This window comes from Diabrotica undecimpunctata, chromosome 9, assembly GCF_040954645.1.
Source record: "Diabrotica undecimpunctata isolate CICGRU chromosome 9, icDiaUnde3, whole genome shotgun sequence".
NCBI classification, from domain to species: domain Eukaryota; kingdom Metazoa; phylum Arthropoda; class Insecta; order Coleoptera; family Chrysomelidae; genus Diabrotica; species Diabrotica undecimpunctata.
In genome coordinates this window covers 9,134,416-9,153,737 of record NC_092811.1, presented here as the reverse complement: position 1 = coordinate 9,153,737, position 19,322 = coordinate 9,134,416, and the positions used below count along the sequence as shown (strand labels likewise).

The 19,322-nt window shown below is 32.2% G+C and overlaps 1 protein-coding gene across 2 annotated transcripts in view; it reads right to left on the bottom strand.

Moving 5' to 3' along the window:
- Positions 1-19,322, bottom strand: part of LOC140449489 (sphingomyelin phosphodiesterase-like) — an 81,938-nt gene that overhangs the window by 35,532 nt on the left and 27,084 nt on the right. The window contains exons 3-4 of one of the 2 annotated variants that reach the window (XM_072542676.1): positions 13,042-13,328; positions 379-659 (exon numbers count right to left, since the gene is read on the bottom strand). In XM_072542676.1, the coding sequence (XP_072398777.1) occupies positions 379-659; positions 13,042-13,328 (568 nt within the window). The remainder of the gene's footprint in view (positions 1-378; positions 660-13,041; positions 13,329-19,322) is intronic. The other variant, XM_072542677.1, reaches the window with a different exon arrangement.

Sequence of the window (19,322 nt, the reverse complement as noted above, 5' to 3'; positions counted from 1 at the left end):
CATACATTAGACGGTTTTAAAAACTCTTTTTTTCTTTTGTAATTTTTAAAAATTAAAAAAAATGTGAATTTTTTAAAACCCTTTTTAATGTAGGCCAGTCAGTTCTAATATAGTGTGTGATAAAAGAGGTCCCTTTTGTTTACATACACATAACACTTTATAACACTGAAATAATTCATTTATTTTTTACCAGTTAAAATTATGCTAATTACTCTCTCGTTCATAAAAATAAACTATAGTATTAGCAATTCTACGTATTAGTGCAATTTGTTATTTAAGCGATAATAACTATTAATATAATTGGCAATTGTAATGTTTGTACTGAAACACGTACCAATATGTTTATAAGCGTTATTAAATAGAATATACCTAACTTACCAAATTGAGTTCTATAATTTGTTTACAAAATCCATTGAAAGTCAACGTAGTTAGCAGAACGTAGATGTTGCATATTAATTCTGCTACTTTGCTAATACGTAGTCCAAAAATTTGAATCTTTTTAATCAGCAATTTGCATAAACCACAGTAGTTTTTATCAGAACTTAATATCCTTGTTTGAGAATCGAACACGTCTCCTAAGAGGTCTCTAAATTTTCCTGCGTCCACTTCTTTGTGGGTACGTAGGCCCATTCGTTTTGCAAAATCTCCCTGAATATTTTCTGAAAGATAAATAAATACAGGGTCTGTCAAATATTTAAATTTAAATAATTTAAAATTATTTTCGAGTCTACAGGATCAGTCAAAACAACGGAATGAGAAAACTACACGAACGTTGTTTTTAATGAAACACCCTGTATATTAAACTAATTTTGAATATTTTAAATATATAAAAAGGCGACAAAGGTTTGATATATCTAAAAAGTTTTTTTTTTGTTTTGAAGTTTAAAATAAGTTTATTGACGTTTTAGTTTCCACTTCGAAAATCGTTCTCAAAATACAAACATTAATAAATTATTGTTTTTTCTTACTTGGTGAAACTATTCTTTTAATGATTTAATTTTATCTGACTCATTCATATTGACAATTTAGACATGTATTAAACATTTTAAAGTAGGCGACTTTAAAATGATATTGCCAATATTGCTGAGTTTCATTCCTGAGACGACTTTATTGTTAGACAGATTTTAATATTATTTGCTATCTAATATTTCTTTAGTTCCCTTTTTATTACCTAATAGTTTATTAACCTTTCAGTAGACGTAGCAAGTCTAGGAGACCGGTGGGAATCAATGACGGTCAATCCTAAAGTAAATTGGAAACTTTTGAGTTTCTCCGGCTCTGTACCTTCTTTTGATAGGTACATTTATCGACTTTCTATCATTGCAGTGTCGATGCTCGAACTGTAAGTTTGTAATTTGTAAAACCGGTGACCAATAATATTACAGCAGGAAGTTTATTCCGCAATAACACAGTTAGAGGATGGCAAAGTGGCAGGCCCTTATAATATACAAGCAGAACTACGTAAACTAATGGAATACGAATCAATAGCAATAATCGCAAAGATATTTAACAACATATACGACTCTGGAGAAATACCAACAGAATGGCTGAAATCTGAGTTTATTGCACTTCCAAAAAAACCAGGAGCCAAAAAAATGCGAAGATTACCATACTATAAGCCTCATGAGTCATCTCCTAAAATTGTTTCTAAAAATCATTCATAAGAGAATCTACAAGCTGTGTAAAAGTCAAATTTCCCATAACCAGTTCTGGTTTACAAGTGCTGTTGGTACTACAGAGGCTTTGTTCTCAGTACAAGTCTTATTTCAGAGATGCAGAGAAATTGCGTCGTATACACTTGTTTGGTTGATTACGAGAAAGCGTTTGATCAAATAAAGCACACCAATACTAAAAGAAGCAGGAATTAACAACCAAGATCTGAAAATAATTAGAGATCTTTACTGGAATCAGACAGAAAATCTCAGAGTTGAAGGCAAACACACTGACTATGTGAAAATTATGCGTGGAGTGAGGCAAGCCTGTATTTTGTCTCCTCTAATCTTCAATCTGTATCCTGAAAGAATATTTATCGAAGTTAGACAAGAAGTTGCAAAATTGAAATGGAGATTTGCAGGACACAATATAAGACAAAAAGAAGACCGATGGAACAAAATTCTTATAAGTTGGAAACCGTGGGAATATAAACGAAGCAGAGGAAGGCCCCAAATGAGATGGCCAGATGATATCAAGAAGCACGTGGGCTCTAGGTAGATGACTATAGCGACAGACAGAGAAGAATGGAAAAGGATTGGGGAGGCCTATGTCCAAAGATGGACTTCAGAAGGCTAATTAGATAGATAGATTTAGATAGATTATAAAAAATAGCAAAAAAGATTGTAAGCATTTTTTGAAGCAGTTTGAATGTTACAAAATTCCACAAAAACCCGACGAGAAGTTTTGACAAATTTAGCATTTAGCCCTATGTACAACCACCAGAAGAATCGAAGCCAAAATGACTATATATCTAAGACAATAAGAATTCGACTAAAAGAGATCTGTCATTTGGATGAAGATGTCGTGTCAGTTCAAAGAACTCGGGGAGCAATTGGGAGGTGTAGTAACTGTGGATGGAAAAAAAATCGGAAAACGAAATATTTTTGTTCAATTTGTAAATGTATCTTTGTTTGGAACATGTAAATCCAACTTGCAATGACTGTATTCTAATAATATTCCGGCTTAATTTTATTATGTTTTTTGCCATCTCTTATATTTTTTTATGATAAATCTTAATGAAATAATGTTTTATTTTTGTTTAAGATAGTTCTTGAATACTGATAAGTTATGATCTGATGTTAAATTAATTGTAATTTGTTTAGTAAAAAAGAAAATAATCCAAACTATTACAAAAATTTAGGAATATTTTTTGTGCTACGTAAATATACATTTTAAATAAACAATGATTGAAATTTAAACAAAATGCATCCAGAGGACTATTTTTATGACCACTGTAGTAGACCGTTTTTTTTCTAAACGAATAAAATAACTTAATAGAACTTAATAGAAAAAACGAATACAAGTTTCCAGTTTTCCTAGAATTTGTAGACTACGAAAAAGCTTTCGATACCATAGAACACACGGCCGTAATAAACGCAATGCAAAATTGTAGAATAGACAGCAGATATATTAAGTTAATTAAAGAAACTATGAACCAAGCTACAGCTACATACTACCTAAATGAAAATGAACACACGAACCCTGTACCATTAAACAGTGGAGTCAAACAGGGAGATACTTTATCACCCAAACTGTTCACCTTAGTTTTGGAGGACGTTTTTAAAAACCTAAATTGGAAATATAAGGGAATAAACATCAATGGCCGCTACCTCAGTAATCTACGATTTGCAGATGACATAATTCTGATAGCTACTGACCTACAAGAAATGCAAACCATGCTTTTAGAACTACATACCGAATCTTCTAAAATAAGAATGAAAATTAATTTAAACAAAACAAAAGTCATGCACTCCTAAGACACTGTGACAATAATAAACGATAAAGTTATAGAAAAAGTTGAAAAATATATATACTTAATAGGGAAAATAATACTAAATAGGGAAATTCAAACTGAAGAAATAAAAAGAAGAAGAAAGTTAGCTTGGGCAGCATTCGGTAAACTGAACTATATACTCAGAAATTAACAAATGCAATTACATCTTAGATCTAAAGTTTTTGATGCATGCATTATTCCGATATTAACTTATGCGGCACAAACATGGACAATCACAAAAAAGAATATGAATATACTGAAAGAGCAATGCTAGGTATATCACTTAAGGACAAGAAAACAAACACATGGATAAGATAGAAAACCAAAGTCACCGATGTGGTGCAAAAATCATTAAAGTTGAAATGGGAATACGCTGGACATGTAGCTAGGAGCGATCTAAACAAATGGCACAGATCAATTTTAACCTGGAGACCATACCAACACAAAAGACCCAGAGGCAGACCTCCTATGAGATGGACAGATGATCTGAAAAGGACTGCCGGGAAAAATTGGCTACAAGTAGCGTACAATAAAAAACAATGGAAAGGAAGACTTGAAGAGGCTTATGTTCAGATGTGGACGTGAATGGCTAGACGAAGAAGAAGAAGTAGTAGACCTTGTGCGACTACTGATACACAAAATTAAACTGCGTCTACTGAAATGTTAATATCAATCCGGAAAGATACTTGTTTTCTTCCACAAATTTATTGTAAAGACCAAATTTGCTGTTTTTTAATAAAAAGTTAAATTTATTTTTATAATTTAGAAAGTGGTGTGTTGATATGTATTTTATTTTGTTTTTCTTTATACATTTTTAGTGTTTACTAAACTGATTTATGTAGGCGTCACTAAAATTCATTAAACGATCCACCTATTTAATTCAAATGAGTCAATTTGTTGGAGGTGGTTGGTTAATTACTTGACCAATTACTTTGTAATATCGTCTATCGTGATTTCTATTTGTTTTAATGCCAACTAATGAAATCCAAGTGTGTGATTTATGACTCAGTGTAACTATTTCGTCCAAAGAATATTTCGAAGGTTGGACCTCCAACATTACAGCTTTTTGTGATTCGTCGATAAGGAACCTGTTTTTAAAATATAAACTACTTAAAAATGATTTGCATATTAAAATATTTGTATTGTTTGGTTGTATTTTATAATATAGTGCGTTTCGTTAATAGTAATTATTTTAATTCTGTTGTATATAATTTTGTTTTTCCTAATTTTGTTACAAATACTCACCAGAAATTTTATTATGCCAGAAACAATATAAGGTAAAAGAAATAAATAATATATTATATAAATTGTTTTTTAATTGTCGATACAAAGAATGTAGTTACGGTCTGTCCCAAACCCTTCTTTCAGTGCGTCACTAATTTTGACGTCATATAGGATTTTAAGAATGTCGCGAATTATTGCATGACATTTTAATTAAATTTGACAGTTGCAGGATCGTAATCTCTCTTTTTCTAATTAAAAATAATTTAATAATTTTAATATTAGACTTTGTTAGATCAGTTACTGAGGGTTTTTACCTCCGAATTCTTTATAACTGAATCGATTCATTTGAAATTTTGTGTGTTGATAAATAATTACTCAACGAACAAAAGTTATATAGTGTCAATGTGCGCTTCCACTCTGGGGGTGTTTGCCACCCTTTTTCGAAGGTGGAAATTTTTTCACTCAAAATAACCACGCTATTCGATAGAAGGACAAATTTTAAACAAAAAATGTGGTAAACATTTTTTTCGCTAGATCAATACTTTTTGAGTTATTCGCTGTTGAAAAGTGTCATTTTTCGTTAAAAAAAAACATGTTTTTCAAAGGTTTTTTTAGAATAGCTTTGAAACTAAGAGTTTTATCAAAAAAAGTGTAACAACTAAAATTAAAGCTCATAAAAAACAAAAAGATTGGCTCTTTAATGAATATTTTCAGTTCAATATTAACTGAATTATGGCTGTTCAAAGAAGGTTTGCTTTTGTTTTTGTCTTTCAATGTATTTAACGTTAAATTAACGGAAAACGGGTACATTTTTCGACAAAAAATATAATATTTTTAAAAGAGCTTGAAAAGACCTTTAAAATGAGTGGTGGAAAAAGTCCTTTGCACCAACTGTACGTGAGATACGATCAAAAAAACGAGGGGTTTCTCAAATTTTTGTAAAAAAAACGCAACAAAACTAACGTCATGTTCACTAGGATTGAAATAAATTGTTTTTCTTATAGAATTCACTTTATTTTAGTGTTTTTTGTATGATCCAGAAGTTTAGCTACTTTAGAATACCCAGTTTTTGAAAAAAGTATGATTACATTTTTTTTTTGTAAATTTAAAAAAATTATATTTTTTTTATAATAACTTCAAAACTATAAAAGATACGTGAAAGATGATACAATACAAAAAATAGGTTTTTTTTTCAACAAAAATTTTCATTTTTTAGTTTTTTTTGTAGCTTAAAAAATAACGGAGATATAGTTGGTTGAAGTTTGCTTTATAGCGCATGAACTACTGGTCTCCGACCCTTTGACCCTTCACCTTTTAAACATGAAGGACTTTAGAATGTTTTAACATCCCTATACTTATAAACCGTTAAATTACCTGTAAAATCATTTTTTTATGCATGTTGTAGCATCAAAATTAACTGAGTTATTGTAAAAAACACCAATAGTACTTTTTAGAATCAATTTTGAAGCATGGAAAAATTTTATAATTTGGAGCATTTCGATGGAACTAATAGACATTTAATATGCATCTATGTATCTCTCTCTCTCTCTCTCTCTCTATATATATATATATATATATATATATATATATATATATATATATATATATATATATATATATATATATTGTTATGGATCAGTTTATCAATCAGAAATAGAATAAAGAGTTTTTTTATTATTTTAATATACCGCGGGCATATAAGTTAAAATACAACCCTATACTTATTTGTAATAGTTAGAATAAGAGAAGACATTGTTCCGTGACGGAACAGTTTTTCCTTGAAAGACTGAGTGAATAGTGAAAGGACAATGGAACCCGTATAATTTTATAGATTTAAGAATAAACTTGTAATTGTATTTTGCGGTGGGCATTTTTCGAAAGTAAATAAGAATTAGATTTAGATATGAGATAACAAGAATTTGGAAACTTATTTCTGTTGAAAAAGGCAAAATTGTTAATGGTTTCTAAAAAGTAATTTGAGTGAAAGTAGTTTATTTGTTTTAAATATTATGTTGGAAATTTTCTAAATCGAAAATAAGTGGGAAAAATGAATGCTTATGATTGGTTAAAAAGGAATGATGGGGAATGAGAGAGTTGAGAAGGTTTGTCTGGGGAGATTGAAAAGATTATTATGTTACCGGCAGACCAGAAGAGAAGACGTGTTTTCGGGTAGTCAATCTGAGTACCAGTGTTTTCGTTTGTTAGTGAAAAAGGTGGAAGCTGAGAGCAGATCAAAATCGAGAAGAATAATACCTCTTTTGAGTCTGCATAGTCCACGAGATATAATTGAGAAAGAAAGGAGAATTTGTGAATAAAGAGTACCGGTCAAAAGAGGCTTGGGCTTGTGTTTTCGGAGGAGTAGTTTGCTGGTATGCGGTTTGGATCGATGCTGAGAACGGGAAAGATTTGATGGTAGCCGGACATAATCAATCAAGGAAGGAACTGTGGTTTGATCGAGAGGAGATATCATTGGTGTAAAAAAAATAAAGGTCAGTCAAATAATTTGAATGAAAGAAAATTTTAAGATATTCTAAAGATAAAATATTATTTTTTTTTTGTGAATAAATTATATTTTTATATGGTCATTTTTTTAGTAGATATTATTATAAAACAGATCAATAGATAGTTTGTAATTAAAATTAAATTTAGAGTATAGGAGTTTGTTGGGAAAGATAATTGCCCACAAAAGTTATTTATTAATATTCATCGTATTGCTTATTGAAAATAAATAATAATTTGTGTGCATATTTATGTTGTTTTAATATTAGTTCCGTTTCCTGTTCTATTCCGATTATGAGCAACTAGGAGATACTGAACCCACTAGAAGAGATATATAAAGTAAACTGATTAAAGTAAAATTAAAAAGACACCCTGAGAATTTTTAATAGTAATTGATTTGTATGACTCTGCATAAATTAGTGAATTAATTAATTAAATAATTGGATTAATTAAATTAGTGTTAATTAATAATAAACATCATAAAGCAGATCACAACAATATATATATATATAAAACAAGTTTTGGAAGCAGGTAGGGATCTTTCTATTTGGAACATCTGCTATAACTAAACCGGTCTAAAAGTGGAGATTCTTTGCAATTAATTAAAATGCAAAGTTTACCAGCTCCAGAAGAACTGCTGAAAATGATTTTTTGCAATTGTACAAAAGGTTGCGGATCAGCGTGTGGCTGTCGGAGGCTGGAATTATTTTGCAATGCAACATGCTGAACATGCTGTGGTGACAATTGCCAAAATTGTCAAATGCACTCAAGAAATGTTTCAGACCAATAAAAATATATTAAATTAATTTTTTAAAAAAGGGGTTGGTTGTGAGGGTTGAAATGTTGAAATTAATAAAAAGTTATTTTATATGCAAAAAATTAATTTTCGTTAAATAAAATGCACTCAAGAAATGTTTCAAACCGATAAAAATATTTTTTAATTCATTTTTGTCATAAGGGTGGTTGTAGGAGTTGAAAATTTCCAATAAATAAAATATTATTGTATAGCTAGGGTATTAATTTTTATTTGTATTTAAATACATAATTGAAATGTCTCAAGCTGCTACGACTTTTTTTTTCATAATATTTTTGTAAAAAGTATTAGCTTTTAAGGGTTTTTTAAAAAGTTTTAATTGTTTAAAATTGTGAATAATTAATTTTCATGTTAGAGAACACATTACAATATTTACCTTATGCGAATAAACAAGATTTAAGTGCATAAAATAATTAAATCCGTGTTTTTCTCAGTTTCTTCAATAAGGGGTAGTTTTCACCACTTAAAAACAAAAAGCGTACCTAGAGCGTATATAACTTTTGAAGTAGAGGGTAAGATAAGCTTAATTTGAAATTTTCAAAGAAATCGATGCAGTTATAAAATATTCGGTGGTATTACCATATTTTAAGCCTCAGTAATTGGACTATGTTCTTTCTCGATATATCTCGGCATATTTAAAATATTTTATACAATAAATACAAAATTAAATTTTCACTGTAAAATGTCTGATAATACTAACCTGGAATGACAATTATTATTTTATCAGTTGACATTGTGAAAGTACTGTCACGATCGAGACAATCTGCGTCAATTTATATTTATGCGCATCATTGATTGGATATCTATTTAGCGCATTCTATACTCCAACCAATTATACATCCGTAAGTAGAATTAGCTTTACGATAAAAAATTTTCTAAGTTCTATGTATAATAATCACAGACTCACGTTTTTTTCTGTCACTCTAGCTTAATGTGTTAGAGAGAATTCGATCAACTATGACGCACTGAAAGAAGGGTTTGGGACGAACTATATATTTACGTAGAAGCATAATTAAAACTATGGTTGAATGTTTTCTAATGGTCATCGGCTTTAATGCAACTCGACAAATGTAAAAATCTTATCGTTGTCCCCAAGAAAATTTCTACAGTTGTCGAATTGCAGTAAAGCCGATGACCATCAGAAAAAAACTAAGGATAACAGAGATTTAATTATGCTTCCACGTAGATATAACTACATTCCTTGTATCGGCATGTAAGTAAAAAATTTATATAATATATATAATAAAAATTGTGCACCTTTAAAACTGTGTACATATAAGAACAGGGGGTCTATGCATTTTTAGGGAGGCATTGTTGGATAATATGGAACTGCCAAAACAAGGAACAAAATAACAATTAACCCAAACACTATTGCCTCACATCTGGTGTCGACATCTAGGGCCCCTAAACACAAGCCACACACAATCAAGGTAAAACGAGGGCTTAAAACTGTAAAATTCCAATTTACAGAAACTAAATACTACCGCCCTTTCACTTGCGAAGAAGTCACTACAGCTCTCAAGGATGTAAAGCCCCAGATTTTGACAATATTCTTCCTGAATTCTTAATTAACTACGCAACAATGGATGGCCCACTTTTTCACAGACATTATGAAGACCGGTACATAAAACAGGAACTCAAATGCTTGAAGGTCATTGCCATATTAAAACCAGGGAAACCAAATCATAACGAACTTAAGAACTACAGACCAATGGCTCTACTATCGGTGACGTTCAGCTTCTAGAACGACTATCTACAACAGAATTAGTCTAAAGCTACTTAAATCAATACCGGCTGATCAGGCAGGTTTCTGACCGAAAAGAAGCTGCACAGATCAGGTTCTTTCACTTACCGCATTTATTGAGGCAGTCTGGAGAGAAGGCATGATATACAAGCTCCTCCGTAAAATCTCCTGTAAATCCACCGCTCGAATAATCATCAGCATGCTAGCTGACCGAACAATTCAAGTGGTCATGGGAACCGACATCGGTACCCCAAGAAAACTGAAGAATGGACTGCCTCAGGGATCTGTTCTAGCTCCTCTTCTCTTCAGCCTGATATAACAGAAACTAGATCAAGGAAGTTTGGTTACGCCGATGACTGGGTCCTTGCAACAAGTTGTAAGTCATTTGAAGAAACAGAAGAAATCCTCACGGCGGACTTACACAGTCTCAGTGGGAAAGTGTTCTCGTAAATAGAGGTTCCAACTAAACGCTACCAAAACAGAGGTTTCCAGTTTCCACCTAAATAAAAAGATTGCAGGAAACACACTCAACATCCAATTCGAACACACTACACCCGCCTACAATAAAATACCAAAGTACCTTGGGATAACTCTTGACAAAACTCTATCTCTCAAGGAATATCTGTCAAAAACAGCGGAAAAACTTAAATTAAGACACAACATCATTCAGAAGCTGTGCCACACAACATGGAGGGCATCGGCTTTCACCTTGCGACCATCTGTCCTGGGCCTTGTTTTCTCAACCGCGGAATACTGCTCTTCAGCCTGGCCCCACATATACACTAACCAGATGCCCAATTGAACAATACAATGATAATGATTGCTAACGTTATCAAATCCACCCCTACGCAATGGCTCTCAGTATTGAGCCACATTCTGCCACCCAAACTACGGCACATACACTCCCTCAATAGTTAGTACAGAACGATACTTAGTAACGAGATTCTGCCAATCCATCAAGATATGGATGCTGCCAACGGTAACCGTCTACGATCCAGACGACCGCCAATAAAAACAGCACAGACTGCTGTGGGAAATGAGTTTAATTAAACGACCACTTGGACTCGAGAATGGATGGATCAACAAAATAGCAGCTTACCCTGCATCACACAAAAACCACCAGGTTTTGACTTACCATGCAGCACATGGACTATGCTGAACCGAATCAGAACCCAAAGTTCTTCACCAAATATCTACAAAACGAAACATGATAGGTATGCACCAAAAGAAACATAATATTTTCTACAAAATACAGTAGGATCAGGAATATAGGAATACAGGGTGTTCTATAAAAAAACGAAACTTTCAATCATTCCTTTGTTTTGGCTGACCCTGTATAATCTAAAAAAAATTTAAATTATAAACATCTTTAGTATATATCAGTATATATAAATATATAAGAATTAATATTTAAAACAAAATGAGTTTTTATAGTCATAATTAGAAAAACAGCTTCTTTGTTTGATAGAAGCAAATGTACATGCATATGTATATGTATATTTTATCTATTTTAATAGCACTTAAATGATAAGGGACATAAATAGAGACACTTAGCTACGTAGAGTAAATTAAAAATTGGCAAATTATAAACAGGTTATACAAAAACGGTTTTACCCAGAATACAATACAAATAATAGGATATGCAGCGATATACCCACAGTGGCAACAGATAATGACGCATTAAAGAAAACCTTCCAAGAAATAGAAAACAAAGCCAAACTGAGAATCTGGAAATAAATGAAAATAAAACAAAACACATGAACGTAAGCAAGAAAGAGAAGACAGAAATGATAGAACTGACAATAGATGTATACAGTTTAGAAGAAAAAATATTAAAACCATGGAAAAGGAAATGTGAAGGGATGGGAATCCCAATCCGGGACAACTTCTTGTACACATTAAGCTTTGCAGATGACCAAGTGGTAACGGCTCACGATGAAGAAGATCTGTGCTATATGCTCCGAAAATTAGAAAAGGAATACACAAAAAATGGACTGGAAATAAATCTAGAAAAGACCGAATATTTAACAACAGAGCAAGAACCAGTGAGAAACTTGGAAATGGACGATAATAGGGAAATTAACGGCACTGACAAATTCAAATATTTAGGATTCATACTCTCAAAAAATGGACAAGAACATGTATTAAACAAATGAACAGGGTACTCTGGGATAGACAGATTACCAGAAATACAAAGAAGAGAATTTATAACACCTTGGTACCCAGTATAATGACCTATGAAGCAGATAATTGGGTAATAAATAAACGAAACAGGTCCTAAATCACAGCAACTGAAATGGAGTTCATGAGAAGAAGCTGCAGAGTGACAAAAATGGATCGCATAAGAAATGAAGAGATAAAACGAAGAATGGCAGTAGAACAAGACATACTCAGCTACATCGAAGAAAAACGTTTAATTTGGTATGGACATGTGAGAAGAACATATCATACAACGTGGATAGCAAATATTTCGGATTGGAGCCCAATAGGAAGGAGGAAAAGAGGTAGACCCCGAAGATCATGGAGGGATGAAGTGGACGAGGCCATGGAACGACGAGACCTTAGAGATGGAGAATGGCAGAACAGAAAGGACTGGAGACGTTGGCTGAAAGAAGGAAGGCGGCGACAGCTGTAAAAATTCTTCAAGTCAATAGAAGAACTGAAAGTGAAGAACAATATGAAAAGAAGAATTCAAGCGAGAACTACAGCGTTTTATAAAAATAAAAAAATGTTTAGAGATAAGAAGATAGGCCGAACACAAAAATGAAAATCTACAAAACGACCATAAGACCAATAGTAGTATATGCTGCAGAAACATTTATATTAACAGCAAGAGAACAAAAGCAATTGAAAGTTTTTGAGAGGAAGATTATAAGAAAAATATTGGGACGAAAGAGGAAAAACGAAGAGGAAGCAAGACAATGGATGAATCACGAAATACAAGAATGGATGGGCCAAGAGAACGCAGTAAGGGCAATAAAAGCACAAAAAATTAGACGATATGAACACATAATGAGAAGAGAGAAGAGCAATCCTTTAAGAGTTATAACGGAATGGATACCACCAGGTAAAACAACCAGAGGCAGAACTAAACTGAGATGAAGACAAGAAGTGGAAGAAACTTGATGAGTATGGAAAATAGAATTATAGAAAGGACAATCAAATAGAGAAAATAATGAAGAAAAGTAGTAAAAACATCGAAGTCACAACAGAAACTGTAAAAACAAACCTAGAATGGGATGATCTCCCACACAAAAAGGACAATATACCTACTTATTTCATCATCACTAAGAACAAAGTCAACCAATTTTTTTGCCGCATCTTCGACAATTCCTATGGACTTATTTGCAACCGTCGCTGACGCGTTTCCAACTACCTCTATGACTCTTGCCACTTTGTTTCCTGTTTGCTCAAGTTTGCTTCCAGCGTCTGCTGAAATCGGATTGACAATAGCTTTTGTTATATTAGCAATATGTTTGGCATCAGCAGCTGCAGTTTGTGATATAGCTTGTATGAGATTAGCAGTTTTATTGCTCAAAACTCGGACATTTGGAGATTTCCTAGAAAAATAAATAGATAATTATTGTATATGCAAAGAAAATTCCGTATATGAACATCAATTTGAACTAATGAGCTTTGTTTAATGGCGAATAAAGTTATATGTAAGAATAAAGGTGCGAAAATGTAAAGATACATAGGAAAAACACGTCTTTTAGAAGACTGGAAAGTAATCAAGAATTTCTATTACGCAAATTTTTTAAAAGACACAAGAAACGAATATAAACCAGAAGCCAGGGAAATACTAGTAGGCGACAATAAAAATGGAAAGCACATCACTTTGAGTGAACTTAAATCTGCACTAAGAAAGAGAAAGAATAAAAAAGCAGCTGAACTTAAGAATATTCCTATCAAGTTATTGAAATATGCCCCAGATATATTATTGTAAATGCTCAAGAGTATTTTTAATAAATGTCAAATGATAAAAGGTCAAGTGATAAAAGGTCATCAAAGACAATATAAAAACTATATTGGTATAAGTCTCTCACCAGCTCTTTAGGGAGGTTATAATGTAAAATTATAAAGGAAAGAATGGAAAATTAGAAAAGTAGAGATATGTTACCGCTATCTGTAATATAAACATAAAAATGCAAACGCAATTATTAAAATTGGAAAAAACTTATCTGATCTCCTCAAAATTAATCAAGGTTTAAAACGAGGTTGTTTCTTCTCCCTCATATTGTTTTAAATATATTTAGAAAGCCCTGCATAATTGGATGAAGAAGTAAGATGCCTATGCTGATGGTATCAATATTGTTAAGAGAACAAAAAACGTTGTACGAGAGGCATGTAGCATTAAAAGAATGAGCTACAAAAATGGGTTTAATAATAAACACCAACAAAACGAAGTATATGAAAATAAGCACGAATACTCCGACCACTTGTTATAGAAAACAACGTCATGAACGAATTTCTATACCTGGGAGCGCTCCTTAACACTGAAAATAATACTACCGCAGAGATAAACCGCAGAATTTGCACGGTCAACAGATGCTATTTTGGGCTTAATCTCCTCCTTAAATTCGCAATTATATCGAAAAATACAAAAATAAAACTCTACAAAACAATAATACGTCCAATCCTAACATATGGTTCAAAAACCTGGACTCTAACAAAAAATATTGAAAACATGTTAGGATGTTTCGAAAAAAAAAAGGCGAATTTATCGAGCAGTGAATGACAATGGAGTGTGATGACAAAACATATTAAGATAGGACGTCTGAGGTGGATAGGGCATGTAATGGGGATGGAACAAAATGACCCAGCTAGAAAAACGCTCCTTGATGGACCCATTGATCAGAGAAGAAGAGGAAGACTGAGAACAAGGTTCCTTGATAACGTCGATGAAGACATGAGAAATATGAGAATACGTACTTGGCGGAGAGAAATTCTTGAGGAGGCTATGACCCACGCAGGATTGTAAAGTTAGAATGATGAATGTAAGAAGGGAATCGAAATAGGAAATGACTATGTCTTTATTTTTTTAATCATTGTGAAAGAGGATGTCCAATACATGTATAGAGAACTGGAGCAGGAACTAAGAGAATGGGGCTTAGGTGAATATACACAAAACTGAATATTTAAATGTGGAAAGAGAAACAAGAGATATTTAACTACCACAGAGAACAATAAAAAGATGATTATATATATATATATATATATATATATATATATATATATATATATATATTGTTATGATTGTTTATTTTGACTTTAATCTTAGTTTATTGAGCCAATAAAAAAGAATTATAACTTATTTGTTATCAAAAGTAAAATAATCCTTATATTACCTGTGTTCGATGGATTCAAAAGATTTTCTAGTTGTCTTTTATCGGGAAGGAGAAGAAAGGATAAGAATACAAATATATTATATTACAAAGATTTACGTTTCTTTATTTATATGAACGAATAAAACAATTATTAAATTCTGTCGTTATCTTATCAATCAGCGTACAAGAAAATAAATCAAATTTTTATGATAATAAGATTATAAAGCTACATACATTTATATTACGTAAAAAACCAATTTTACTTAAAATTTTCGTTACTTGAAACAAGAAACAACAAAACTTTAAAATTTTGATTAGCCTAACAAAACCTCAGTTCTTAAATTTGAATGCTAATGACCATGATGTCGAAACGATGCTTCACAGATATAAAATTCAATTGTACACTTACAGCTTATTTTCTTCTTGAGTTGTATGTTGGAAAATACCCAGAAAAGTCCAATCTCCTCAACGATGTGATCTCTCCTCTTTGGCACCTCGGCTCTTTCTTAACGTCTCTGCAAACCTCCTGCAGACTACACAAAAAACACCTGATTCCCTTCTCCAAACTCAGCTATTTATTTATGACACCAGGACCTCCTTTTGTCAACTTGATGCCGTAAGAATACTTTCACATATACTTTATAAAATGCCCACGGTAGATACAAGGACCTCTTTTAATCTACTTGTTATCTCCTTCTTCAAACTATTCCCTTCTTTTCGTTACGCCGGTATCCAAACTCACGAACCACACCCTATCTTAAGACAAACGACTGTTTCCTTTCGATGACCAAAATATGACTAACTTCTCCCGTCTCCTCATCGGCTCACAAATTCCCATTTTAAAAACGACCGTCCAATCAAAATCTCAAATTGTGTTTACCATGATTTTGGAAAAGCCTAATTTCGGTTTCAGAGAAAAACTAAATAGCTTACTTTAAAATTGGTTTTGTCAATACATCATTTATACATATTTCAAAACATTAGAATATGGTCATTTAATACCCGACTATACAAACAATGAAAAGATTAACTTACAGGTAAAATGTCTTCTAATTCTAAACAAAGGTTTTTTGATAATTTTGTTTGAAACGGAAACAAGGTCGTTTGCCAAACAAATTTCTATTCTTATCTACACTAAATCTTATCTTAAATTACTATATACAATTTGTCTATATTGATATCTTGAAATTTTATTTCGATGGATTTTTTTATTTATTTTTCTTTGGTTGGAAAAGAAAAAGTATGACAATATATATATATATATATATATATATATATATACATATATATATATATATATATATATATATATATATATATATATATATAGACAGAGTGCTGGCAAATTAAGAATAAAGATAGAGCAAAAGTGCAAGGAGGTGAAATAGAGTACCTAACACGTTCATGTAGAACAACAGTACTTTAACATATGCAAAACGACATAATACTAACGATATAAAAACAGTGGTAGAGCGAATCGAAATGTGCCAGTTAATTTGCCTTGCATTGTACCCTCTTGATGATCGATTGAAGGTTACACAAAGAACGGTACTAGGCTCGGGCTTCAGTCTGGTAGAGGTATCTTGGTCGGGGTTCTTGTTACAGCTCAAATATCACGGATCAATTAAGGAAGTACTTACGACACAAAGACAAGAAGTTAGAAGAGAAGATAAGAGATAAGAGAAGAAAAGTTATTTGGGCACCACCCTATTTTTAGAGGAACAGGGAAACCTTAAGGCATAGAGAATACGATAATGAGAAAGATACGATACAGTTAAGATACGCGAGAATAAAATAAACCGTGAGAGAAAAGGTATCTTGATCGTGCGGTACACACTCAATATTTCGACACAGATACACTAATTATACGATAAAACAAATAACATAAATCAGTAAAAATGCCTGAAAGAGATACACCATGCACAATAATATATATTATATCATAACAATAAAAATAAAAAGCAAAAGGTTCGTCAACAAAATTATATTGAGGTATATAAAAAAAAAATACACTATAACAATCTTTACGGCACAGTTAGATGACACGAGATAAGTGATTGATTAATTTATAATCGAATAAAAACAAAAAATATTTTTTTTGGGAAAGTAATTCTGCATAACGTAGTATTCTCAAGAATAGAAGAAAGCAAGGGACATTATAATAGTCAATATTCGTCAAACAAATTATTATTATGCCTTGAGAACACTTAAACGTTTACCAAAAAATTTTTTTATTGAATGTGATCACCTCAAATCTATATATGAAATTTAACATAAATATACCCTACATTAATATAAAAGAAATGGTCCGTAATTTATACATATATTATATCGTAGGTTCAAACTCATAATAGTTCGTTCCGTTTAACCATAAACAGCAAGGTCACTAAACTAAACGTTATAAATCAAATTCTTACGGTTTAGGTATCAAAGTTGAGCTTTAGTCAATAAAATTTACTACTCACAATTAATATGCCACAGGTGGATACAGATAGTGGCGTTAGGCCTTCAATAAAGTCACTTGACACTTGGTCCTCGGCAACAGGTAGCTACAGCAACGAATTACGGTTTTCAAACCGTAATTCCTCGGGTTTGATTTCGGCAGACGAGAAGATAAACAGCCAAACAGGAATAGCACAGGTAATAATCGGTAGTAGAGATGAATGATGAATAATGCACAATGAATAGTGAATATTAAATAATGGCTAATGGCTAATGGTTAATGGCTAATGGTTAATGGCTAATGGTTAATCGGCAAACAGAAGTGACCTCGTTCCTTCGAAGTGGAACACGTCTGTTGGACAAAAGAGAAAATATTTAATATAGGACTCACTGTGTAAAGATAAATAAGGGTGAATTGAAAATCCACTTACCGCCGATTGTCGAAGATAAGACCGCTTGCCACAGGAACCAACTTGGAAATGAATATCGGATTGTGAATTTAGAAGGGCTTAGACAAGCGAAGGTTGAAAATAGGGAAGGGATATTGGCTGAAGGATGCCACGCGAAATTGACATTAAATATCCGAGATATTGGGGTTCATTTTCGTAGCGTTTACCAATAGAAAGTAAAGTTTCTACGAAAAACAACTCTTCTGATTTTCTGAGAAGGTAGCTCGGAGATTTCACAATAGGTCCTTTTTCCTTTGTTATTAGGAAAGATTTTTATGTAGCAAAACAAGATAAAAGAAGAAGAAACATTTGGCGAAGTTATTTCTTTGTTAAAAAAAGGCGTAACAAAACGAAGATATGCAGGCATGGGCGGCGTGAAAATAGTTTATTAAAGGGAATAATTTAAAGAAATTATGAACATGCTTCACAGCCCTTTCCACGATGTAAACTGGGTGTACTGAGTTTGCATCGGAACTGTGAAACAAGGAAGCATGGGAGAACTATCGTAAAGACAAGTTGAGAAAAACAAGGAAAGTTTACGTTACTACGATAACACATACGTACAATATGACCAAGTAACATTATAACATAACATAAACGATACACTAAATAGTATCTATCTAACACAATAGACAAAACATAAAAGTAATTCTACAAGTTTTACAAAAGTTATAAAGGTATATGCTTAATAATTATAATTTTTACAAAAGGTATGAAAGTACAAGCTTAATGAATTTATTTAACCTATATAATATTTTTATACAACTATGTTAATATATACACTTATGTGTCAAAAGGTATAAGAGGGTATCCGCTCGATATTGTTACAGCAAAATAGGACACGTAAGGCAAACAAGGCAATATGGAGATCGTTAAACAATGAGCGAGAGAGTGAGTTCGTCGCGAGATTGTTAACGTGAGGCACCTTGGTTTAAATAACACTGTATCAATAGATAGTCCGAGTATTTTGCTTAGATATCATCACTAGAAAGATAGACTTAACCTAGTTTCAGTGGTGTAAGAAGATAGCTAAAAATCCATATAACGGTACTTATTGAAATATAAGCGGTAATAATAGACGATTAATATGCCAACGTTTTTCGTAACCCGGCATAAAGGTAATAAGACTAATGTTAAGTTTTGGTTAGGTAGGTAGGGAGTTTGTAACTAACAAGGAGAATTGTAATGAGGATTTGCGTACTTAGTATCTCTTAATGATTATCAAAAGTCTATGCAGTATTAACAAGAGATTGAGATTTAATAGAGTTAAAAATTATATTTCAGTAATGTGGTTGCAAAAACCGAGGTTTAGGAGCAGGGGGTACATATGGTACAT